General features: G+C 52.8%; 1 protein-coding gene across 2 annotated transcripts in view; it reads right to left on the bottom strand.

The window, feature by feature from the left end:
• Nucleotides 1-11,990: 11,990 nt before the first annotated feature.
• Nucleotides 11,991-25,135, bottom strand: part of EIF2B3 (eukaryotic translation initiation factor 2B subunit gamma) — a 102,281-nt gene continuing 89,136 nt past the window's right edge. For both annotated transcript variants that reach the window (XM_055725018.1, XM_055725017.1), the window contains 2 exons: nt 23,566-23,669; nt 11,991-12,207 (listed from right to left, as the gene is read on the bottom strand). In XM_055725018.1, coding sequence (XP_055580993.1) covers nt 12,155-12,207; nt 23,566-23,669 — 157 coding nt within the window. In that variant the 3' untranslated portion in view covers nt 11,991-12,154. The remainder of the gene's footprint in view (nt 12,208-23,565; nt 23,670-25,135) is intronic.

The raw sequence follows: 25,135 nt of genomic DNA on the forward strand, positions 1-25,135 counted from the left end.
GCCTGCTGCCCACCCTGGTCCCCTGGAGCAACGGTGGTGATACTCATCCTGGTGTCTCCAAGAATGGGGGAGCCCCCAATAAATACACTCTGCTTGTTCCTCAGGCGGCTCCTCTGCACCCCCCCGGCCACAGCCCCCGCCTGCCTGACCCGCTGTTGCTGGGCTCTCCTGGGCCTTGGCGGCACGTAGAGGGTTTCTCCCTCATCCTGTGATAGGCCTGTAGCATCTGGCCTGTCCCCAAATACAGAAGGGAAATGGCTATTCAGCACTTCTGCTGCCTGATTGCTATTAACAGCTCCACCATTCCTCTTCCTCTGTGGACCCGCACTACCACTGGGCAGCTGCTGCTTTTTATGACCAGACTTTTTAAAAACTTAAGTTGTCATCCTCCCCCCCAGCACCGCAGGTTCCCCTGAGCTATGTTCTCTATCCACTTCCTACCTGTCACCATTGGTTTCCACCAGGGGCTCTCCCACCGGTGCCCTGCAGACAGGGAAATGCCATCCATGTCCTTGGAAAATTTGTGGGATGGTCAAATGGAGACCCCACTTGGTGTCTGATGGGGCCCAGGGCTGAGCTGGATTTCCCAGATTTCCCCCATCCCGGTGCCCCATGGGTTTCCACAGGACCTGGGCTCCCGGTGCTGCAGGACTGGCTTCCCCGAACCCGTCCTGGCTCACCCACACCGGCACCGGGCTCCTGCACCGCATGAGCATCACGCAGGACTGGCTGTGCTGGGGTCATCCCTTGCACCCCTGCCTGCTTTGAGCCATGCAGCCCTGTCCTACTGCCCACCTACTGCCTCCATGCTCCCCCGGGACCATCCATGCTCCCCAGGGACCAGCTGCCTGCCCAGGACCCGCGTGGCCCTGGCCAAGGCTGGCATGGTGACTTGCACCCCAAGCGAGAGGACACAGGGCTTGGCAGGAGGGCAGCTGGCGTGGGGATCCCGGCTTTGCAGGGAGGGTAACAACCCCAGTAACGGTGCCAGATCCTGCCACACCAACGGGGATTGAAACCCAACTGAAAAACGCCTGTGGGCAGGACTGCCCCTGCCCTGACGCCACAGAGATGGGCTCCCAGACACAGGGTCTGCTCTGAGCCGGGGGCTTTAGGTCTCCCTGTAGGATCCTTATTTCCCCCGGAGCCACCCATGAGGGGACTTGGAGCCCTGCGGGCCACCGGCCTTGGGGAGTGGGCTGGGGAGTGGGGGAGCAGCTCGTGCGCAGGGAGACTTCGCTTGCTGCTTCTTGCTGACCGGCTGGTTTATATCAAAGCGGGAGGGGGGATTTGCTGTTCTAGATGGTATTTTAATGGGCAGGCAGGCAGCTGGAGCCTGGGAGAAGCCTGCTTTACATTGTTTGGGGTTGTAACAAATAAATTCAATTAAAGGCAAATGGCTCCGCGCAGCCCTCACCCTGCGCAGTGTCTCTGCGGTACCGGCGGCTGCGAGAGCCACGGGTGCGAGGCGGGAGCCGGGGCTTTGCCCTATGCCCGGGGCCACCCGGGGGTCCCTGCCCACCCTCGCCCCTGCCGCGGGGAGATGCCGGGATGAGCCGGCGGGATGTGGCAGGAGCCGGGGAGCGCGGGGCACCGCACCCACCGAGCACCCGGAGAGGGGATGGCGTGGCCGGGGAGCCCGCCCTGTCCCGGGGAGCCCACCCTGTCCCCGTACCGCACGGCCCACCCCGTCGAGCAACGGGGCTGAGAAAACCCCTGCGGGCAGGAGCCGCGGCGCGGCGGGCCGGGCGCTCCCCGGGGACGGACGGCCCGGGACAGCGGGCTGGGCGGGCAGCGGCACCCCCGGGCGGCGGGCGGGGGCCGGGGCGCGGAGCCGGGCTGGGCACAGCCGCGATGCAGCCCCAGCGCCCCGCGGCCGGGGGAGGCAGCGGGGCTTGGCGGGGCCGGGACGGGGCCGCGGCGCCCTGTGAGCCGCCGCCGCCGCAGCTCCTCCACCGGGAGCCAGCGCCGGCCGGTCGGTAGTTGGAAACCAGACGGTGCCCACGGGGGCACCGGCACAGCCCCCCGGCCGCGGCCCCGGGCCAGCCGCAGGCTCCCAGGGACCCGGCGGGGGGGCGGGGGGGGGGGGGGCTCCCGGGCCGACCAGTGGGGTCAGGGTGTCCCCTGTCCCGTTGCTGCCCCCAGCCAGCACCGGGTGTGTCCCAAGGGATGGAGAAGGGAGGCAGCATCCCACCGGAGGGGGTTAGAGATGGGGCTTTCACGTCCCTTAAAACCTCCATGCGTCTCTCTGTGCTGCACCGTGCCTCGGTTTCCCTGCACCTCCCCAACAGCGGGAGGGTGAAGGTGGGGGGATCTTCTCTTGGCTGGTCCCCAAGTCAGAGTCCACCTGGTCCCCCCAGACACGGTGGAGAGAGCAGGGAAGGGCTAAAGCCCCATCTCCGAGGTGAGGGAAAGCCCTGCAGGGAGCAGCGGGGTCCCGTCACATCCCACCTGTGGTAGTTCTCCATGGGACACGGCACAGGGGACATGTCCAGCAAGCCCGTGTCCCAGCACCGCCAGCAGGACCTGGGGGTCCGGGCTCTTCCTCAGCCCCCAGTGGTTTGGTCCTGGGGGCAGGTGCACCGAGGGGACACGGACAGACCCATCCCAGCCCTGGGATTTGGGGGGGGCCTGCAGCGAGCAGACAAACGGGGCTGGGGAGGGGCCGGAGGGTAGGACGGCATCCCCGGCAGTCGCGGGGGGCGGGGGGGGGCGCATCCCGTGGTGTTTACAGAGCTTAAAAAACGCCTAAGCCCCGCAAGGCCACAGTGCACAATAGCATGTGGACGTGGTGACACCGGCCGTCCCCACACCACCTTGGAAGACAGAGAGCCCTGCCACCCACCGCCAGCACCGGGATTAATTATGATAATGTAGTTCTTTCCCCCTTTGTCACCCTAATGAATGGGCCCCTTTAGGATTTTAAGGCCTTTGTTTGGTGCCTCTTTACTGCGGTATTGTAGGATGGGGACTAGCAGGTGGCAGGTCCCCAAACAGCCCCTTTTGTCTCCTTTGGGGGCTGTTTTGTGGTGGGGTTGGGGGAGGGGGATGCGAGGATGCAGGGAAGAGGGGGGGGGGGGGGCTGCAAAGGGGCTCCTGGATGGAACCATAGCCCTCATCCCATCGCTGTGGGGCTGTGGCACCCCATGCCATGTGTCCTGGCATCGAGGACCACCGGCTCCAGCCGTGCCCTGAGCCACCCGCGCCCCGGCCTGCTCGGTAGGCAGATGCCGGGAGCCACCGTCTGAGTCCCTGCCTTGATCTTTTACTGCCTGGGCAAATCAATTACCCAGCAGAAAAGTCCCTAAATCCCACCATAAAACCCATTTAGCAGCCTCTGTGGCGCTTGGCGGGCCCTGGGCAATCTTCGCCCACTGCCGGCATGAAGCCGGGAGCGATTCGCTGTGGGGAGGGTGGGTGATCGCTGCTGGGGAAGGTCGGGCTGCGGCTGCAGCTGTGCAGCATCTCCCCGCTCCTGGGAGGCGGACAGGGGCTTCCTGGGGGTCCTGGCTGTGCTCAGACCCTCTCGAGTCCCCCGTGATTCCCCACCCCTGTGCACCAGCCCGTGCCCATCCACATCCCCTGGGAACAGGAGCAGCTGGGGATGTGCCAGCACTGGGGATGGCACTGGGGAGCAGAGGCAGACAGGTAAGGTGGCACAGAGGCACAGGGAGTGGGGACAAGGCAGGGCACAGCGGCACCTTGATGGCGAAGCCCTGTGCCAGCGAGGGTCCCTGTGCCTCATGGCAGGGCCATTGGCTGTGCTCAGCAGTGAGTCTGGTGCCACCATGGTGGCAATGATGGAGCCTTGCTCCCTCCTGTGCAGCCACATAGGCACATCTTTAATACCACGGGGACAATGCCAGCATGGGGACAACACCAGCGTGGGGCTGAGGGACCTGCACATGCTCGATGTCTGCCTCATCACAGGCTGGGCCAGGAAATGCCTTCGGGAAGCCCAGGAGCACCAGAGACATGGTATGGTTCTGCCTGGGGGCAGCACCAGGAGCTGGGCACTAGGGATCCCTCTGCCCCACGGTCCCTTCCCGACGGCACAGGGGACCCCGATCTCCCCGTCCCCCTGGCTGCGCAGGGCAGAGGGGGTCCATGAGGAGGGGGCAGATCCTGGCTGGGCACCGCCGGGGGCTGTGAACCGGTGAGCAGCAGGGTGGTAAAACAGTGACAAGTAATTGGTGTCCCGGCCAGTCCTTTCATGCTGACGCCGTTTTATGGGTGAGGAAATTGCTTGTGAGTCAGGAACACAGGAGACAAATTTAGGAAGTGCTCTCTGAATGTGCCGGGGTCAGGCGCTGAGGCCGAGTGCTTGAAACCTGGGTGGCCTCGGCGCTCGCCCTGCGCCCCCCCACCCCCCCCACCCCCCCACCCCCCCGGCCCCGGCTCCTCGGCATGGGAAAGCAGACCTTTTATCTTATCACTGCTCTTCCGCCGCCCCGGCCTCCCCGCCTGGCCCCCTCCCGCACAGCCGCTCGCGCCACAGACACAATGTGTGGCGGTGGGCAGCCCCACGCCCGTCACCCTCCTGGAGCACCCAGGGGGCTGCTCCCACCCACCTCCACCCACCCACCCGCCTTCCAGGGGGCTTGGGGTCCCCCACATCCCCCCACATCCCCTTGCATCATGGTGCCTTGTTGGCTGCAGAGCTGTGATGTGGCCCCTCTGGCCAACAAGGTGCCGTGGCTCCAGGGGACACGGGTTCCTCCCTTGGGGACCAGCCCTGGCGCAAGCTGCTGTGGCTGCGGGGACACGGTGATGTGGGAAATGCCGGTGTGAAGGTGTCCGTGCGCTGTGGGGCAAGCGGTGCCTGTGGCCGGTCCCCATTCCTACTGACAGGCAGACACCCATGCTGCGGTGCTGCACCCCATGCCTCCTCCCTCCCCATCCAGCCTTCCCTACGCCCCCTCACGCACCCCCCCGCATGCTGGGGAGCAGGTTCTCCCTTTTGTTCATTTGCTACGGTTTTAATTGGGAGGAAAGGCCGCAGCCCCATTAAAACGCGCCTGAATGCAGCCGACAGCTACCTTGAGAGCGCAGCCCCCATCCCCAGCCGCCGCTGAGCGCGCTGCATCGGGTGGTTTGGGTGTATTTTTCTTGATTGCTGGCCAAGAGCTCTCTCCTGCAAAGCAGCATGTTTCTCATTTTCTGTAGGTTTAACTCCAAATTAATTTGTAAGTGATCTAGGTTTCTTGTTCCCTGAAAGATACCTAATAGCGGGGGGGAGCTCCTGCCAACCGAAACGTCTCAGCAGGGTAAAGGAAAAGCAGGAAAAAGAAACCCAGGAACTGTGACCCCTGGTGGGTATTTAACAAGGTGTCAGGGCGAGGGATTTTGGAGCCAGCTAAGTGGATGTGACACTGGCCCCGCGCGTCGGGACAGGGTGTGGGGATGCTCCCACCGTGGTGGCAGCTGCTGCCGCCAGGTTTCATCTTGACCTGGCCCCTGGGGGGAGTGGGAGTAGGGATGGATGCTCAGCACCCCACTGCCTGCGTCGGCAGGTGCTGTGAGCCCCAAGGTGCGAGGAAAGCAGGGCAACAGGAAAGGCTCAGGGATGGGGTGAGCCATCCCCAGCATGTGCCGCTGGAGATGCCTTCGCTGGGGGACCAAGGGAGCGTATTCGTGCCTGGCAAGGGCTGCCGAAGCGCCGGCGCCTGCAGGGAGGCAGGAGAGGCCCCACAGGGTGGGGGTCCCCCGGGGCTGGTGGGCGGTGGGAGGGGGCCAGCGAGGCCGCCGGGCGCCCCTGCCGCATGGGAAGCGGGCACGGTTTAATTGGGCAGGCGGCCGCTCGGCGGGGCCGGCTGCTGGCAGGCGGACACAAGCTCTTTTGTCTCTGCTCTCGCTCCCGGCACCGGCTGGGGCTGGCAGGGCCCGGAGCGGTTCAGCCACCGAGAGCCGAGCTCGCCACCGGGGCAAGCAGCCAAACCCACCCCAGCTCCTTGGGCTGTCACAGGCCTTCGCTGCACGCGAGGAAGCACCCAGGTGGCCGGCGAGGCTTCCCAGCTGATTAGGGGTTAGGAAACTTGTGGCAATCCCCGGCAAGGAGCCTGCAGCCCTCCCCATGCCCCCTTCTTGCCGGGAGAGTTAGCAGGAGCTGGGAAGACCCCTGCCCTCCCCTCTGGCCGGGGGTCCCCAGGGCTCCTGGGGTCTGGCTGCGTGGCCCAGGTCCTGGGGCAGCAGGGGTGGGAAAGCACTGTGGCTTTCGCTCTCCAAGGCAGGATCTGCAAGGAGATGCCAAGGAGGGAGCTGCAGTGAGAGCAGCCACCGCCTTTGGATCCTGGCTCCTCTTGCATCCCCCTGTCCCTCAGCTCTGCTCAGGTCCCCTCTGCAGCGTGGGGTCACCAGCCAGGGGGCTGTGCATCTTCCCCCTTCTCCAGGGGCACGGTGGCTCTCCAACCACTCGGGTGACATCTGTGAGGGTGGACAATGGCAGGGTTGATGCTGGCTGGGGAAGCAGGGACTAAGCCCCACCACAAGCATCCTTTGCCTGCCCAGTCTCCTGGGGGCAGCGCAGAAAGGAGCCCAGGCACCTCCTCTCCCCAGTTTCCCTCGCTGCGGGGGGCACAGGGGCTATGAAGGTTGGAGAGGACATCCTGGTGGGAGCAGGAGTGATCCCCAGGTGATGGGGGGGGACAGCCTGGCCACCACCCAGAGGGAACCATCCCTCCTTGCAGAGCAGCCCCAGCCCCTCGCACGCACGGGGGTAGCCGAGCTGGGCGGCTGGGTGCGTCGAAGCCAGACATGGATCAGCAGCGGCTGCAAGCAGAGCACGGCCAAATCCCTTCTTCCCAGCATCCGGCACCAGCCATTCCCTTTACAGAAAGGCCCAAGCAGGGGGAGATACCGCTGTTGCTCAATGACCCTGCGAGGGCCCAGATCCCCACTGCTTCCCAGCGCCGCTGGGAATGGCTGGGTGATGTGGCCGAGTGCCACCAACCTGAAGAGCGGCCACCGTCATGGTGGCGAGGGACCTTTTGTGGGCAGCACAGCCCAGCAGGTTTGGCTCCCTACGACTCCCAGTCCACCACCAGAGGATCCTGGGCTTTCCTTGCCTGGGAGCAGGGCTGGATACTTTGGGGGAATGCTGGCGCTGGGGTGAAAATCAGTGGGAAGGGGCTGCAGCGCCATTACCCGCCAGCCATCTCAAAAGTGCCCGTCACCACTGCTGGCATTGCCAGTTGGTCGTTCCTCACCATCCCTTCCAGCTCTCCCAGCACCAGCAGGCGGCTGCGCCCCGGCCCCGGGCACAGGTGTTCGCACTGGCGACCAGTGTCCTGGGGGACACCAGAGACCAGGGTCCTGGGGGACAGCGTTGGTCACTGCCTTCCCTGCCTGGGGCAACCCGCATCCTGCCACGGGGTTAAACTCCCCAAGGAAAGGAGGGAGGAAGATAGGAAAAACAATCACAAGAATTTGTTTCATGCTGCCTGGATCCCTCCCCGCACACAGCAGTGTTTTTGGACGGCCAATTTATAATCAGCAGTGTGGAATGTTGTAAATTAAATATTTTTAAACAACTTTGCTCTCTCTCTGGTTAAACATTTCAGAGATCGCTCTTTCTTGTCTGTCTCTTGCTGGGTGGTCCCTCCATTCGCCCGTACATCTTCCTCAAACACAATTAACCATTTAGATGTTGCACAAAGGAATAGCTTATGCATACAACACCAGTCGCTTGCTGCTCCGGCTCTGGGGGAGGGAGGCAAATAAGAAGGCAGCTTCTTTTATTTTCTACTAAAAACAAAAACAAGAAAATCCCTTTTTCCTTCCCAAACTATCCCATTTTTCCTTGAATTGTAAAGGCACTGATCCAAGCTCATCAGCTGTCTTGGTGCTCAGTCCAACAATCCCCTTGTGTCCCCCCTCCCCTGAAATTCAACATTAGCATTTTAAAAGCCTTAAACATACAAGTTTATTTAGACTCAAGCTCTCCCAAGCTCTTGCTTTCCATATTTATATACACACGTATTTTAAGGTATATAAAATGTCTGTCTATAGGGCCTGGAAGGAAGTTCTCGTCTGCCGGCCCGTCTGGGAGGCACAGGCGCGGCTGTGGACCTTGGCTCCCGGGAGATGGAGTGAAAACCGACAGGATCCAGAAATCAGCCGCCCGGCTGAGACCGCGCCGGCCGCTGCAGGCAGGCTGCTGCAGGGGTGCTCGGGGGGGTTGCTGGGTGCCAGACCCTGGTGAGGGAACCCCCACATCCCCAGATTAACCCTACAGGTTGCCCAGTGAGAAGGGACCTGTGCCCTGCACTCCCCCCATGGCACCAGCGGGGCTGGGCTGGGGCATGGTGGGCAGCCTGTAACACCAAGGGACCCTGCCCCAACTGCCTGCTGCAATCTTCAGCCCTCTAAAACAGGTGCCCAAAGGCCACAGGAATGGCTGCATGTGACAGGTGGGCGGCACTGGTGGCCATTGCAGTGTCCCGGGACCAGCAGTACCCAGGGAGCAGGTTACACCACGCACAGTGCAACAAGCGATTCCCCTCTGAGCCTCCCCTGGGGCTCGATCTAACCCTGCCCCTAGTGACACCGGGGCAGGAACCAGAGGAACCACTGGCCATCACTGCAGATTTGGGCCAGTGTGGGCAGCAAGACACCTCCTGAAAACACTGGTGTTCCCCAGACCTGCAGGGTTTTATAAGGAAAATTCTGGTCTCCTGGGACAGGAAGGTCTCACCAGCAAAGTCCAAAAGATGGGCAGAGCATGCTGAAAACCACTCTGTCCAGGCAGCCAGAGGAAGAAGCAAAGTGGGGTCCAGAAGCCAGCAAGGAAGCCAGCAGAAGCAACATGGCTCTGCATGATAAACCTTGCAGACTGGAGGCAGTAAAAGACTGGTGAGTCCTTATAATGGCCAGCTCCAAGAGGTTCAGGAGAGTCCGTTTGCTAGGGCTGTACACACAGCATCAGTTGAAAGGTGATGGGGGAGCCAGACCTGTGGACCGGAGGCCATATGACAGCTTAGCCTGGCGCTCCTCTTCTCTTCCTGCCCGCAAGCCAAGAAAGTGTCCCAAAAGTGAGATCAAAGCCTGGTGCAAAGAAGGTTTTGATTCCCTTTGAACTCGGCTAGAAGCCCACTGTCCCGGGGAATGGCTGGCTGCTCGCCTCCCCCTTGTGTGGCTCCGCTCCAAGGCTGCCCAGAAGATGGGAGCCATCCACGTTGGTTTGACCGCAGAAGGGATCAGATGAGCTGCTGCTTCCTGCAAGATCGCAACAGTCACCTACAATAGCAAACACGAGCAGCTGAGGCAGGAGAGCTACGGCTCTGGGCTCTGTAACTGCCCAGCCAACGCTTTTCCCAAACCTGTGTCTTGCAAATGGGCTTGGCTGCAAACATCCTGGGAAGGACCTCGCTGCAGAGCTGCTGCAGGTGGTACCCACCCCTCACAGGAGGCAGGGCAAGGGAGCTTCAGGTACCCCTGTCACAGTGTGCTAGGGGTGTAGGACCCATAGGGAGAAGTATGGGCCAGGTAGGCACACACGCTGCTGCTGGGCTCTGCACCTACGCCAACCTGCTGCCCTGGTCACGGAAAAAGCCTTGTATGATCTGCTGGCAGGATTCTGCTGCACAGCAAAACCCAGGACCCAGACGTGCTGCCAGCTGGGGACCTCGCTAGGCACCACAGCAACCTCTGCTGTACCACGTGCGGCCGCGGCACGTGACATGCCACTGCAAGAACCTTCTCGCATCAACCCCTGCTGTACATCTGCCAAGGAAGTGTTCAGGACAAACCTGCCCAGAAAGCGCCAGCATCTACAGAGCTGGGAAGTTCCATCTTTTCAGAGAAATGTTGCCCATCAAGCACCACCTCGGTGCCAATAGCACTGTGACAGGCAGGGGCTGCAGTGCTCAGCTGCCTGCGTGTGACAGAACGGCAAAGTGAGGAGACGTAACTGGCTATCTGAGATGGCCTGTTCCTCAAAGCTGGTGAGCAGCCCGTACCAGTAACACCTTCCTGAAGCTCTGTATGACCTAGGACCACATCCAGAAATACCTGGGAACAGAACTTCATTTCCTCGATCACCTCCCCGATTTTCCTGAAGACCGCAGCATTTATCACTTGGTTTGTAAAGTTGCCTGGCTCAGCCCATCATCTGCTTACCTGTTGATGACAGTGGCGTGGAGACCAGGTTAGATGAGGAAGGGTTAACCTTCCAGTGCCCGCCTTGGGATTCCTGAAGGCCCTATTATCCCAAATTATTTTTCATAATTACTGCCACACACGTAGACTACATCAAGAGTGAATCTTCACTTTGATAATTTGTGCTGTGAAATCTCACTTTGGGATCTACTTTTATCTCACACCAAACACCTGCAGGTCGTAAAAGGCAAAAAGGAAAAGAAAACGCCTCAAATCCCGGCCAGGTTTTCAAGTGTCAGAGAACACTAAATTAATGCTAAATTCTAACTGACACAGTAAAGAGCCCCCCACCCTCTTCTTAAATTAGCTAAACAAAGGCACTGAGCCTGAAACATATAGTTAAGGCACAAGGAGGTAAATCTGTAGCTGTTAAGGGGATGCGAACTTTTCAGAAGTTAAGATGTATTCTAAAACCAGAGAGGGAGAAGGCTTTGTGTTTAAGCAAAAGGACCATGAGTAAAAGTCCCTGCGGACCTCTCTCGGCTTTGCCACAGCCTTCTGGTAAAATGCAAAGCCAGGTAATTACGCTCCACTCTGCTGCTGTTCCTACACACCCAAAATGGATGCCTCGCTCCCTTGCCGCACACAGAGACAAGAACTCTCTTTAATTAACCTTTGTAAAGCCTCTGCGATCCTTGGATGAAAAAGGCTTCATACCTTAGGAACATGTTTGCACACATATGCAAGGCAAAACCTCTAGCGCAAAGCCAGAGCCGAACTGCAGCGCGCTGCTTCTTCCTGCAGCTTGTCAAAGGCCTTGAAGCTCATCCTTACCCATACCTGCCATCCCAATCTGGTCCTTTAGAGCAGGGATTTTGTTTATGAAACTCAGGGAATGTCTGGATTATAATCTTTCTCCTGTCAAATTAGCTAGGAAATGGTAATTTTCCTCAGGGGACACTGGTGCCCATGAAGCACACATTTAAAATTTATCACTTCAGTTAATGAAATACCATCCCAGCCAGTTGCTGTAGCACCTCTGGATGTCAAACTGCCAGGGGCAGATAAATGTCCCGTTGAATCCTACCAGATTCTAATAAACAGCTTTTAGGTAGGAACTTGCGTCCAATTTATAAACGTTAGAGAACAGCTTGTGTTTCAATCCCATCCAGGTGCTTTACAATCCTGGCACAACCCCTGACCACAAAGCTACGCGTTTCACATTAGCACACTCGACTCATCTCACAGACGTAGGTATAGTCATCCACAGATCATCTAGATGTGGGGAGGGACCTCTTGTCTGGGATTAGGAACAGCGGGCTGACAAGAGAAAGAACCACCAAAATAAGGCAGACAATGTCCACTGCTTACACCCCATTTCCCTCCACACTCCCCCATCCCTCCAGCCCTCTCACATTCTTGCTCTTGGGCAGGATTTCAAAGTAACAGACCAAACAGCCCTGACAGAAATGGGTGCCAAACTCCTCAACTGCATTACAGAAGAGAAGAGGCACAGCTTCAACACTTCTGTGCTATGGGGCAGCATCACGAGAGAGAGGAGGAGGAGGAGGCCGGTGAAGCCACCGGGCTGCAAAGAGCAGCCCGCATTACCGCTGTGTTTCGCCGCCCGCCTGCTGTGTTGATGAGATGCACAAGCAGTGTCCCGAGCGGTCTCTCCCAGGCTCAGGGATGGTGGTGCAGGACTGCAGGGATGTGGTTTACATCGCAGGGAGGGTGGCTAAGTCATTCTTCGGAGGGGGCGCATTCTGTGTGGTCCCCACTCTCCCTTCTGCTGGAAAAGTACAGTGCGTTCGCCGGGCGCGCAGGAACCGATATTACCCGGCACAAACCCGCATGCATCCCAATGAGGGGGGAGGGGCTGATGGACACACCGCTCTGTAAATACTTCTTTATTAAGACATAAATATAAAGCTGAACAGGAAAGGAGCAATGATAGGGTAAACCGTGCCAGTACTGATCTGTATGGATGATCTTATGATGCTTGAACATCTGGTTCTGCTGCTGGCTTCCATAAAATAATCTTTAAAACCTACTCGGGTTATATCTCCATCAGCTGTTCGGTGCCCACAATGACTTCATTAACATGTTTGGCTGAAAAGAGAGAGGGAGGAAAAGCAGAGGAATTGAGTTTTGCAGCAGTGCTTCAGACCTTGCGTTTTTCAAATCCGCAACTTTAAAACAAATGAGAAAAGCAGATTCTGGGGAACTCAAAGACAGATTTGCTGTCTTTCTTTGGACTCCAGCATCTCTCCGACAGTATCCCTCCCCACATGGCAAAAGCCTAAACAACTGACTAAACATTCGGAGGTTTCTCTAATGAGAGTTTTCACGTGTGTCACTACTAAACAAGAGAGACCCGATGGAAGTCACAGCTGCTGCTGACAGGTGCACACCTAGGTTGGGGCAAAGAACCATCAACATCCAGCATGGAGATCTGACATAAAATTAAAGATCAGTAATCTACCCCAGCCCTAAAGAACGCTGTGTGCCCTCAAACTGCATGAAGGTTGGGGGGGAGAGGGGCTGCTCAGCATCAGGGGACCATCACTGAGGCAGCGTGAGATCCTCTCAGCAATCCAATCTCAGCCCTGGCAGCTTAAAAAAATAGAGTTTTGGTGGTTTTTAAAAGATTTTATTTAAACCTGGCTTCTCCTTCCTGCATTAAGGTCTGGATGGAGCCTCTCCAAAAGTATCTGTGTGAAGCAAGGTCTCTGAGGACAGTTATCATCTCTGAGGGTAATGGTGGACAGCCCTCCTTGGACTCCTGTGGAGCAATTTTGTTGGAAGGGCAATTTTTACAGTCACTCCTTTGCCTGTTCCCAGGAGCTCTGCACAGCCCCAGTAGACACATTAAGGTGCCAGTCGTTGCCCCAGCACTGTTAATGCACTGTACTGAAAGGGCCTTCCCTTTAAAATGCAAAAGCAGCTTGTCAGCGAAGGACTGCAAATAAAGGATCTAAAGCCAAAATAATAAAAACATGCAACTGAAAGCCCAGTGCCTAGAAAACCCATGTGGCCTCAGAGCATGACACAAAGCCGGTGTGCTCAAAGTGGGTATCCTCAGGGTACCGTGGGGGAAGGCAGTGAATCTAAATTGCTCTCTGGGAGCTGGCTACCTATTCAGGTGGAGCTCAGGTGGTTCGACCCATGCCCCTAGGCTCTCCATCTCCCCTTCTGCACATTAGGAATAACAACTGGCTCTGGAGCCTGGGATAAAGCATCAAGGCCTGTGAGGTTCTGGGATACACTGCTGGAGGCTGTGCTGTCTCCTACCCGCCCCCCCCCAGCATGGAAATAAGGAGTTGTGTTTTATTTACCCACCTAAAACTCCTCCCCCCAGGGGAGCAGATTTTGCAAGACTGCTGCAAAACAACAAACATGCCACTTTTGGCTAAATGAAGAAATTCCTGGCAATCCCCAAACTGGCCGGGCCAACACGATGCTTCTCTTGGTTTAAAATTCAAGACATTACCTTTGCACCATGCAAACCATTGCTCCAGAAAAGGTTTGATCAAAACCTGCTCTATAAACTTCAAGGAGTTTTGGACTGCAGCAAGATAATTTCCCACTAAACCCCTGATCCCACAGTCGTACGGATCCTGCTCTCTCCTCAGCCTGGGGGACAGAGTGGGTTTGCCACATGAGCATCCTTCAGAGACCCCTTCCTGAAGGCAAAAATGAAGAGATCAAGGAGCTGGTTCTCATCTTCAGCATCAGTTCTTTGCTGAAGGTATTTAGCGACAACTGATAATGAATCCTGAAGCTACATGCTAACATCTTGGAGCTTTAAGTTGGAACACAGAACCCAATCTCCAGCACTTTGGGCAGGATGAGCAGAGCTGGATGCAGCGCTCAGGAAAATGAGGGACTGACTGTACAAGTGCCAGGTGCAAGTGTGATGTAGGTAGCACCACACAACCTCTCCAGCACAGCTCTGCCAATAGCCCCAAGTCCAGCCTTCAGCGCCTCTCCCCTCCCGTCCTGGACCCCACACAGCTTTGCCAAGGTACCTCAAATCCAACCTGCAGCACTTCTTGCTATAACATTCCTCACCCCCAACAACTTTCCCAATATATCTCAAACAGGCCCTGTAGCAACTCCTGTGACTCCATTCCTGAACCTCCTCCAAGCAGACTACCTATCATGTTGATTTCTATGATGTGAATAAGACCCTGGCTACCATCCAGTGAGAGTAATTACGTTATGCCTCTGCAGATTAAACATGCCTTCATCTAGGCTTATAAAGAGCCATGTCGATTTATGGTTCTATATATAGGTTATCTGTAGCAATACTTTTTAATAAGGAACTTTTTCCTTCATTCCAGACAGCATCCTGCACTCTCCTAAATGTACAGAGCTGGGATGGGTCATGTCACATACTTTGTTGCAGAGGTGGTACCAACTATTTTTATTTTGCACTGACATGCTTGTAGCTGCCCTATGGTTATTTTGCATTTTACACCTGCTGAGTTCAAAATGCTTTTTGAGAGTGGGCAAGTAAAAGCATTCTCATTTTGTGGATGTGGAAACTGAGGCAGCAGTGAGTTTAGGGAGTTCAAGTAGCTGAAGCCACACAGGAAATCAAGAGCACACATTCCCTCATCTCCCATCCCTCTGTCTGTTTCGCCTGCTCCTTGATCTGTGTGGCCCAGATTCCCTGAAGCGCACACACACGGCCTGCCCGGTATGTCACTGCTACCTCAGAGACTCGCATGAAATCACCAAACTCATTTCTCCTTGTACAGGCTAAAAGAAAACACATGAACGTGCCTGCCTCAAAATCCGCGAGAAAGTTTTTAAGCGATAAAGGGAATGGTTTTGCTAGAAACAAAGCCTGATTCCGCACCCCGAGGGGATGCGATAGGCAGATAAGGATTCACCCTGCTTCCCTCTTCCCTTCCCAAAGCCCCCCCTGTGGAGGGAAGGGAATTCAGACTCCACTGTGTGTGCCAGAGAGCTGAGCTGCGGATAGCGTTTCATAGCGTTTCATTATCAGCCGTGGCTGCCAGTTGCCAGTGGCTCTGGCTGGTACCAGCAAGCTCAGTTCATGCAGAAACTCTGCCTGAAACTCGGGGGGAGGAGGGAGAAGTATCTCACATGCTTAGCTGTTCAGCTCCCTTCTCCTTCCCCAGCTCCCCATTAGGGATTTCTTACCAGGCTGCCTTTTATCTGACACTGGCAGGGTTACAGATGCATTCAGCCCACAGAGAAAGAAGAGGGATTAGAGAAAGGACTTTCAGAAAGCCTTAGAGTTGGACTCTGCAACCTTAAATCATGTTCAACTAGATCTTCTCAGATTGGGAGCATCTGGTGCTAAGCAAATCCAGAGCTGATCAACACATTCAACCTCCTGATTAGCACTTTGCTTCAACTTGCTGACGCAGCCCAGCCTGAAGTCAGCCTGGGTGCTTGAACCGAGGGTCCACAGAGATTTTACTGAGTGTAAATCAAAAACCTGTCACTCTTTATATATGCGTTCCTGCTTTGGAAGACATTTGTTTACACATACTGTACACTAGCCCCTTAAAAACATACACACAAGGCGAGCTAGAGAGCTGGGGAGCAGAGCAGCTTTTGGTGCTTGGCTAAAACCAAATTGTAATGCAAATAAACAGAGGGGCGGAAATGACTGCGCAGCCCAGCACAAACCCCAGCAGCGGCCGGGGACCCTGAGCTCCCCAGCCTTCCCGGCAGGTTCCTGCCAAGTTGCTCACAGAAAGGGGATGCCGGAGCATTCCTTTAAAAGCCATGTGAAAGCATCTCCTTGTTGTTTGCTCAATTAGCCCCAGACAGATTTCTGCTGCTGCTGCTGGTGGCAACGCTGGGTTGTAAAGGAGGAGGGGAAGGAGGGGAAAGGGGGGGGGGGTGAAGAGAGAGAGGGAAAAAAAAAAAGGGTTAGGGCCTAGGCCCAGGACCACCACGAAGTTCCAGCCCTCAGGGGCTCCAGAAAACGTTCAGTTTACTCACTCAATTACATACACTGTTTTATAAACCCTTTAAAATAAAATAGAAAACAGTCCCTGGCACAGAATTACTGCTCTATTATACAGCAGTGATGAAAGCCACTGCTGTGTATTTGCTCTCTTTAAAGCAAGAGATAGTTTAACTTAAAAAACGAGGCGGGGGGGAGGGGTGGCTGTAGAAACGCATGCACGAAAACACACGCTGTGGGTGGTTCCTACCACATTCACCCAGGACAGAAAGGATCAGAGAGTGGGAGAGGAGAGCAACTTGTCTCTGCAGCGATGGTTGGCCCTGGAAAAGCAGCCAGGTTGGAGGGGAGAGGAACTAAAGGGGCTTACGGGGATGGGAAGCAGCTGAAGCTTGACTTTGGGAGGCTGGAGGGTGTTTTAAATTACATGTAGAGATAAAGAAGGGAAGCAGGTGATGGGGGCTGATTTGTTTGTGTTTACAGAGCAGTGGGGCTTTCCAGTCACGGCCTGCTCTCTCCCCAGCCACACTTTATTTACGTGATCACTGGAGATCTGGGGGTGACCACGCTGTGGCCCCAAAGGCCAGGAGTGTCTCAGATTTCTCCCAAGCGCCACGTCAGCCCGCTGTGCAGCCATCAGCCGAGCCCAGGGGTCTCTGGGAGCGATGCTTCCCTGAGCTGGGTGCCCCAGCAACTCCCAGGGTGGGATGTGCAGCTCACCACAGGGGCACTGGGAACGGGGCTGGCAGTAGCTCCAGGCAGGTCAGCTCTGACCCATGGAACAAGTGGGCAGTAGAGATCTCGCTCCTCTCCAGCAACCACCAGCCACAGTGCCTGCTCACCTGCTTCAGCTGAGGCTTTTCTCATAGTATTCAACCAGGATTAACCCTTTCACCCTCAAACCCATCTAGGGAATAGACATGTCTTGGGAGTGTAAAGTAAAGGCAACACTGAATTCAGTGCCCCAAAAGAGATGAATTTATGGTGGCTTAGAGAAGGGTGGGGGGAGTGAAGGAACTAGAAATAGAGGTGTATGGGAAAGTGATCAGTCAGGGTCTTAAGAGGAAGGTTAGTAAAGGAAAAGGAGACCAAAAGCTGGGGATGTGCCTAAGAGAGCAAGCTCCTCGGGGAGGGGGACGCACTTGAGCCCTAATATTGGGGCGCCGTCCTAGCAAAGTGTTTAAGAAAGGGACTAGATTGTGCCGGTCGATGTGCTCCCACAGGGTATCACCATCTCAAAGCAAATCTCAAAGAAACGTCAGTCTGAACGACTCTGTCCACACTTCCTGCTAAGATGGCAGAGATGCCATATTTGCTGGACACTGCTGCCCACTGTGCTGGATGCAAGTAGAGGTCCCCTTCCTTTTTCAGCATCCATTGGGGTGTTCTTCCTGGCTCTTTCATGTGGCTGAGCTCTAGCAGAGCACAAGTGGTTATTTTCTCTGCGTGCAGCATGTAAAAATATTTCCACAAGGTTACGAACTGCTGCCTTATGGGTAGACTTCACAATCAACATGCTGCGAATGTGGCAGCTCATTTAACCCGCTCACTCAGGAAGCCTGAACTTCCCCGGCTGAGAATGACAGTATGCGTAAGTGTGACAGTCCCCTGTGGCAGAGGGGAGGACAAAGCATTGCTGGATGGATGTTCTAGGGAAGTTTTATGCCATTGCAAAGGCCAGAACTCATAAACCATTTTTATACAACTTGGAAAAGAGGCTTATTAGGATCAGTTTGAAATGTAGTTGCTGCATAGTCACTGAAACAAAAATGACAACTATTTAAGAGATGCCTGTTTTAACTGCCAACAATATCTTTGTCACAGACACTCAGTAGTTAAACTACTTTAGGGAGCAAATCTTACGGACCTGTCAGTTTTGCTATAAATTTACACCGTTCCTACATCATCTCCAGCTCATCTTGCACCCCAGTGCACAATATACATGTGTGCACTGTTTAGTCTGTGTCTGTTCTTCATGAGCTTTCATAACTCCCATCTGCACTGCAGCATGCTTTCTGATCCCGACCTTGTGTCGTGCTAAGTGTTTTCAGTTCCTGAAGACTTCACCAGGAGGTACTCAGCATCTTGCAAGAGCAGATGCTTGTCTCTACTTGAATGCAGTGAGAGCATCAGAAAGCCCCTCAGTTCCTTCCTGTCCCTATCCTGCTAAATCTCAGCTGGGGCAAAGCATCCTCACAAGCAGTCACCCATTCATATGTGGAGGTTTGATAAACTGTACCTGCCTTCAGAGGATGACATTAAAGAAAAATGTGCTCTTTGGCCCTCATTACAATAAAACAGTCTTAACTCTGTTTCATTGAGAAGTCCTAGGACTCCAAGCTTGGAACATGACTTGGAAAATGATCGGAAACGGGAGCCAGTCCTCACTGGATATATGCCTTTTTCTGTTCTTGTGAGAAACCACACAGTTTTGGCTATGTGATAAACCTCTGGAAAAAAAAATAAATCTCAGTTTGCACGTGTTCTCAGGAGGGCAGCTAAAAGCTCCAGAGACTCTGCAGTGAGCACTCTGGACCATGGAAGCACAGGAGGAAGGCAGGACTTCCCCAGTGCTTGTATCCCTGCTTTATGGACCAGTGCACTCTGCACACAACTGCTTCGCTCCTGTGCCCAGAATGATCCTGCTCAGGCACGACAGTGGTACGGAAAGGGATGCAGTCTGACTCAAAGCAGTCAGGGGGCAAGTGCCAGATGGGAAATGGAGCATAGGACTGTTAGGCAAGGGGACTGGAAACAGCAGCTATGGTCAGACCCAAGGAGTCGTCAGGTGGGTGTCTGGGAATAACTAAGTAAGAGAGAAAACCAAGAATCTCCATGGGACAAAGACTAGAGGAAAAACCAAAGAGGTTTTTCCAAAAGCTAGGAATGGGATGAGTCTGCTACTGGGACAAAGCCATAGCAGGCAGCTCTGAAGCACGAGTCAGGATCAGGTAGGACTTAAGTGATGTAGTTAGGGCCCGATAGCTGATGCTGAGGGCAGGAGCAGTAAAGCCTACATGAACTACAGCTGCCTTCTCCCAGCACCAGGATTGCGTCTCAGGGCTGCTGATGCCCATGGGCATCCGTGAAACCTGGCAAAGAGTTTCTCTTGTCCCACTGCAGATCCAGCTCCCTTTCAGGAAGGTGACCCACTACTATCAGTTCCCTTCAGCTGAAGCAGCAGAAAGCTGTACAATGGAGTTCAAGTTTCTGACACTGCTAATGATCCATGCAAGGGCCAACATCATTCTGTATAATAAAACTGTTTGGGTGGGGTTTTTTTCAGCAGACTGGGCCTTCCCTCCCAACACTTACAAAGAAAATGCTAAGGCTAAAATGTCAAGTCTTTAATAACTAGGAAAACACCACATGTAACATGCAACTTCAGCACTTAAGCTGGCCAGTCCAAATGAATGGGCACATGACTGGAATCTCCCTGTCTCTCAGGTCTCTGTAAAATAGGAGGAAAAACCAACCACGTTCATATTGAGAAGGCAGAAATGAGGTTGTTAAGAATTGTGAAGCATTAAGATGACAAACGTTGCAGAAAAGCCATAGAAAGGAGGACATGCTACTACTAGGTATGTATCAGGACACCAAGGTAAGATTACATCAGCATCCTGAGTGCTGGTATTTTTTCCCTTTCTGAACATAGGCTTTGTGGCAACTGCTGTAATGCAGTTTTTGGGTGGGCAGTGATTCAGGCTGTCCCCAAACAACATTGGGTCTCTAATTCCCAATGCCCATAAACCATCCCTGCCCCAATGACAACAGAGATGAAGGAGAGGGATAAGGTGGTGAGTTTTACGTCCATTTTGCTAGTTCTATGCTATGTGTCTTGTCTTTACCATCTCTGTTCTTGGTGTTGCTTTGAAGAAAGCTTAGGCCACTCTACTGTATGTGCCTCCACCTGGCTAACCTATACCAGATGTATAATGTAGTCCCTACTACGTGTGGCTTAGAGACTCCTGTGGGAACTACTCACTGGGGTAGGGCTCATCTGACTCCTCAACTGGCCCATCACCAGTACTCCCTCTCTCTAGTTGTGCTTCAATGAGTGCATGCTGCTTTTGAGCTCCTCTAAAAATGGGTTCATCAAAAAGGCTGGAGCATTAACCTAATAACTGTCTTTGAAACAGTGACTGAATACTCCGTACAATTAAGTTATTTCAAAACTGCTGCCTGCCATTTCTTATCCCTTTACTAACTGCCTCCTTTTCCTTAGGTACCAACATGTTTTTCAAACTGCAACCTGTGTGAGGTAGCTTTCACAAAGCCCATCTGTTCTCTGCTAGCAAATTCCTTAAATTAAAGTATCAAAGAGGAAGGAAAGTGGATGCTTCCTAAGCATGGTAATAAAAGCAGTAGGAAGAGAATAGTATGGCTCTCAGGAGACATGGCTTGCAAATCCAGAAGTTTAACAGAACTCCATACCTTGACTTTAACAGAGTCACTTAAAAGTACCATCTCTGCTGGCCAGTGTTGTGATATGGCAGAAGTCAAGGAAGGACTGGGACATCATTGCTGACAGTTACCTGCTCCCTCCTGTGTCTCTAACTTTCTTTTCAGTTTGAAAGTACTAGGCTGCATCTGATCTGCCCCAGTAACCAGTGTTGGAGTGTTCCCTCTATTTAGGTGTCCAGAGCTTTGCCAAGCCCATTATTAAGTGATGAGGTCTCCCACTATGTCCCCAGGGAGATTATCCCACAGCCTACCAGACCACATCGTTAGGAAAACATTCCAGATAGCCAACATAAATTGTGTTTAATTCAATCCCATTACTCCCAGCTGTACCATTTGGACCACCCTAAATATGCCCATATTCTTCCGCAGAAGGAAAAGGATGAGAGCTGGTTTGAGTTACGTTTGCCTATCATTTGTGGTAGCTGTTCTCCTGCCATCCTCCTTGCATGGGACTGGAGTTCATTTTATGAAAGGAGGGTCAGTGCACCACTGGCTCAAAGAGCTCTTGTACCCTGAGCTGCCTGGGCAGCATGGCCAGGACTCATATGGCTGAGCAGGGAGCACACAGCCAGTTCTGCAGCAAAGTCAACTGCAGGATTTGCTTGGGGCTGTGTAGGATGATTCAGGGATATTTCTACCTTTGATGAATCCTGGCTGATGCTTTGGAATAAGGGATAGCTGTATTTTTATTTTTTTAATGTTTCTGGGAAGGTGTCTGCAGCTTTGCTGAGGAGGTTTCTAGCATGTAACTCCCAGACTAGGGTCAACAGCCAGCTGCTACCGCTTACGTCTGCTGAAGTGTGATCAGCTTGCAACAAAAGGTGGCTCCAGCCCAAGAGAACTAGCTTTTTTCTAACCTGGCCATGGAGGCTTGAGTTTGAAGAAGGAAAAGTTACCAAACAGAACACAGCCAAAGTCTTGATGAAAGAAGGAATATGGAAACAGACTTACAGGGCCACACCAAAAGCTTGGCACAAGATACAGGAAGTCTTGGGCAGGGGAAAGGAAGTCATGGCATGCTTTCACAGTGAAAAAGAGGGCCCAGTTTACTATGGGACCAGCCAAGGTCAGAAGAGACATGCTGGGCTGGGAAGACTCCACAGTTCAGGAAGTCAGTCATGAACTTCGCAGACAGATCCCAGACCACCGAGGAGAACCTGAGCCCCAGTCCAAAGAAATTCCAGAATAGTTAGGAAACTGAGGCAGGGAAATGAACTGAGGCTTTATTATTTTTTCTTGCTTAGCATAGTGGTGTATTCATAATCTACCTGAATGTGTCTTTGCTAACATCAATCATACGTTTCCGAACAGTTTAACTAAAGCGCTCACAGAGTCATTAAGAAGTGGCTTTAGACTTTGGAGAGATAAGCAGGTCTTGTAGACTCTACAAGAGCAGGCAAATGAGCCACAAGTTATAGTTCTGTTACTCTCTCTTCAAATACATCTACAGACCCTGAAAAATATTCAGACAAGGATGACAAGGACAATCAAGAAGAAAGAATGGTTTCCATACTAAGACTAACCAAACTAGGACCTGCAGAAAAGTCCCTGGAAGAGACTGCTGAAGCAGGTGTGAGCAAGGTCAAAGGGTGATATTTCCATTTGATATAACCTACTGAAGACATCAAACATATTCCTATTTCCTATATTAGCTCAATCTACACCCTGTCTCCCCATAGTTCATGCTGCAAGTTAGCAACCAAATGTGACCTGATTCAGCTCTCCTGCTGATCCATGCAGATGTGTCGGTGTGGCACTTAGGGGACGTGGTTTAGTGATGGACTTGGCAGTGTTAGGTTTGTGGTTGGACTGGATGATCTTAAAAAGTTTTTTCCAGCCTATACAATTCTATGATTCTATGCTCAGGGGAGGACAGAGGTGGAGCATCATGAACAGTGTAAATCTTCAGTGATGGGGCAAGGGGATGAATCCTGCAAGGGCCACTGATTCAGATGGATGTGACTGGCCAAGCCATGAGTAGGCACACTCTGGTATACAGGGACCAAGACTGCAGTGCACAGAACACTCACTGCGTGTTCCCTACAGTATCTAAGATGTGCAACTGCAAAATCAATACTTTGTTTTCGTGAGTCTTTTTCACTTTTAGTTTCAATTTAAAGGAAAATTTGTCATATGCATAGCTGACAATAGGTTACGCTATACTACATTAAGTGCAAATCCTGCTCTGTATCAGGATACTTACAAATGGGAATCCACCCATAAAGATGAAGCGAGCAAACAAATCCTGATCTGACTAAATAACTTCACATGGAGCCTGTGAAGGAACTCACTTTTGTCCTCAGTCCACACCCTAGAGCAGGGATCTGCCAAACCCCAACTATAAATATTCATTAAAAAGCCCTCTGCTTGGGATGCAGTCACCCAGACAGCCATTTCCTGCCCATTATCTCTTAGGGCAGGAAATCAACAGTTCTACTCAGGCGGTTACCGCGAGCCTTGCCACACACACTTCCACTGGATGGCTTAACCTTGCCCAAATGAGGGCCATGTAGTTGTAACCTCCCTGAAGCCCCAAAATAGCATTTCATAGCAGTAAAGCCGATCTGAATGTAGCTTCCCTTGTGTTTCTTACTGAGCACAGCAGCTCCGAGCATGATATTCCACCTCAAGCTTTTGCTTGGAGCAAGGTGAATGGGAGTATGCTGGCACCGTGGGTTGGCAGCATCTAAAGAGAAGGATGTCTGTGTGATCAATGATTTGATTGCATCGCCCCTGACAATGATTACTACTCAAAATAATGGCTCCTTCTGCTGAGGACAACTTCAGGCTGATCTAATTGTGGTCTGGGAAAAGACTTTCAGCACCCAGTTTTGTTCTTTATAACTACAACAGTTCTTCTGCCAGCTTCAAAGGAGCAAGTCCCTGAACTATTCGTATGCCAAGAAGCCGTACTTTCCATGAAAACCAAATCTGAATATTATAGGACACCACACTGTCGAACTGCCACTTCGTGAAGAAGCAGGAGGAAAAGCTGTAGGAAGAAATTCTGAAGATGATTACCAATGCACTGTAAATACAGCTTCTCTACTTACCTTTAGCTTCCAGCCTCTGATCACTTCCAATCAAACAGTCTTTGATGTCTGCACCCTTCTCTATCATGGCATTATGACAAATAACACTGCCCTGAAGACAGCACCTACAACATAAACACAAAAGTAAAGCAAGAAAATAATTTAAAATTACAGGTACAAAGCAAAGGTATCCACTGGAATATCTAATGAGCCCATAACATGATCCTGTAAGTAAGTTCAGTTCTGCTCTTATCCCAAAAACTTCTGTTCTTCTGATCCTCACACCCAGTTGCTGGAAACACTGAAATGCCAACTGTCAGAATGGGTTTGCAAAAAAGGGTTTCCAGTTTTACCTCCTGTTAGAACAGCTTTCCTCTACATTTCCTTAACAGATTAAATACTGCCAGAGGATTTCAGAGGCAGGACACTGGCCTGGGACATGCGACCCGGATCAGGTCTTGTGTTTTCCACAGACAGGCTGGGTAACTGCGGGAGTGGCCTCTCCGCTCAACTCCCCACTTGAAGACAGGAGCAGCAGCCCAGTCCTTCCCTGTGAATTTTGCTGAGAAGATTCATACGTTCCAGCTTGCCAGGCACTAAGAAAGGATGGCGAGAAGGGGCAGATCAATACCTCAGCTGGTTTGCTTTGTTCATGTTACATTTGAGCATCCAAACAAGATTACTCTGCAGTACCAAACCAATGAAACCCACACTGGACCTGCTTTGGATACCTTCACACTCACGTAACCTTTGACACCACAAAGTCTGAAATGCTACATAGGACGGAATTTTAGCAAAAGTCACCCTCTTCCAAAATATATTTGATTCTATAATACCAGCTTTCAAACCTGCTGACTTGATTGCCCAGATAGGAAAGAAGTTGAGTCCAAGTGCTGGCTTCCTAACTCCTCTGCTGAGAGACGCTGAGTTACTACTGCATTGATCTGAGCCCTCCATGCAGTAACATGGAAGTTACGAATCTTTACCAATATCTGTGATGTGTCCTGAAATGCCGTTCACTCAGCATCATCAGTACTGTTAAATATTATTAAATGTAACTTCTTTCAAAGCTACAGAGAAAAAAAGCAATTATGCAAATAGTTTGTTTCCTTATTTTCACATGTGCAAAGATAGAAGTCATTGAAGGACAGAAAATTTGAAGGCACCCAGCTAACAAGTGGCTAAAAATACTGTCTAACACAAATCAAAACCAAACCAGCTGACCAGGAGGATGGTGTAAGTGAGATATATCACCCCAGAGAGATGCAGATAATCTGCTCTCCTGTATTAATCTTATTGTGATCCATGGCATTTCATATCTTTTCCCCAATATTTCTGATAATATTAATTACAACCATTGTGGATATTCTTGCTATCCTCAGTTGAACAGCTGATCTCTATCTGAAGTTTTTAGCTTCAGTGACTTTCTGCATGGTGAGTTCCACAGTTTAATGACCTGTAGCCGTTCCCCACCTTGGTCATGGGCATCACCACTACTCATTGCACTACTGAAACAGCTGCACTGCACCATCAGGCTGGGTTGTGGACAGAGTTGCTACCCTGGAATCTGAACTAACAGCATAGAAGGGTT

This window comes from Falco cherrug, chromosome 12, assembly GCF_023634085.1.
Source record: "Falco cherrug isolate bFalChe1 chromosome 12, bFalChe1.pri, whole genome shotgun sequence".
NCBI lineage: Eukaryota > Metazoa > Chordata > Aves > Falconiformes > Falconidae > Falco > Falco cherrug.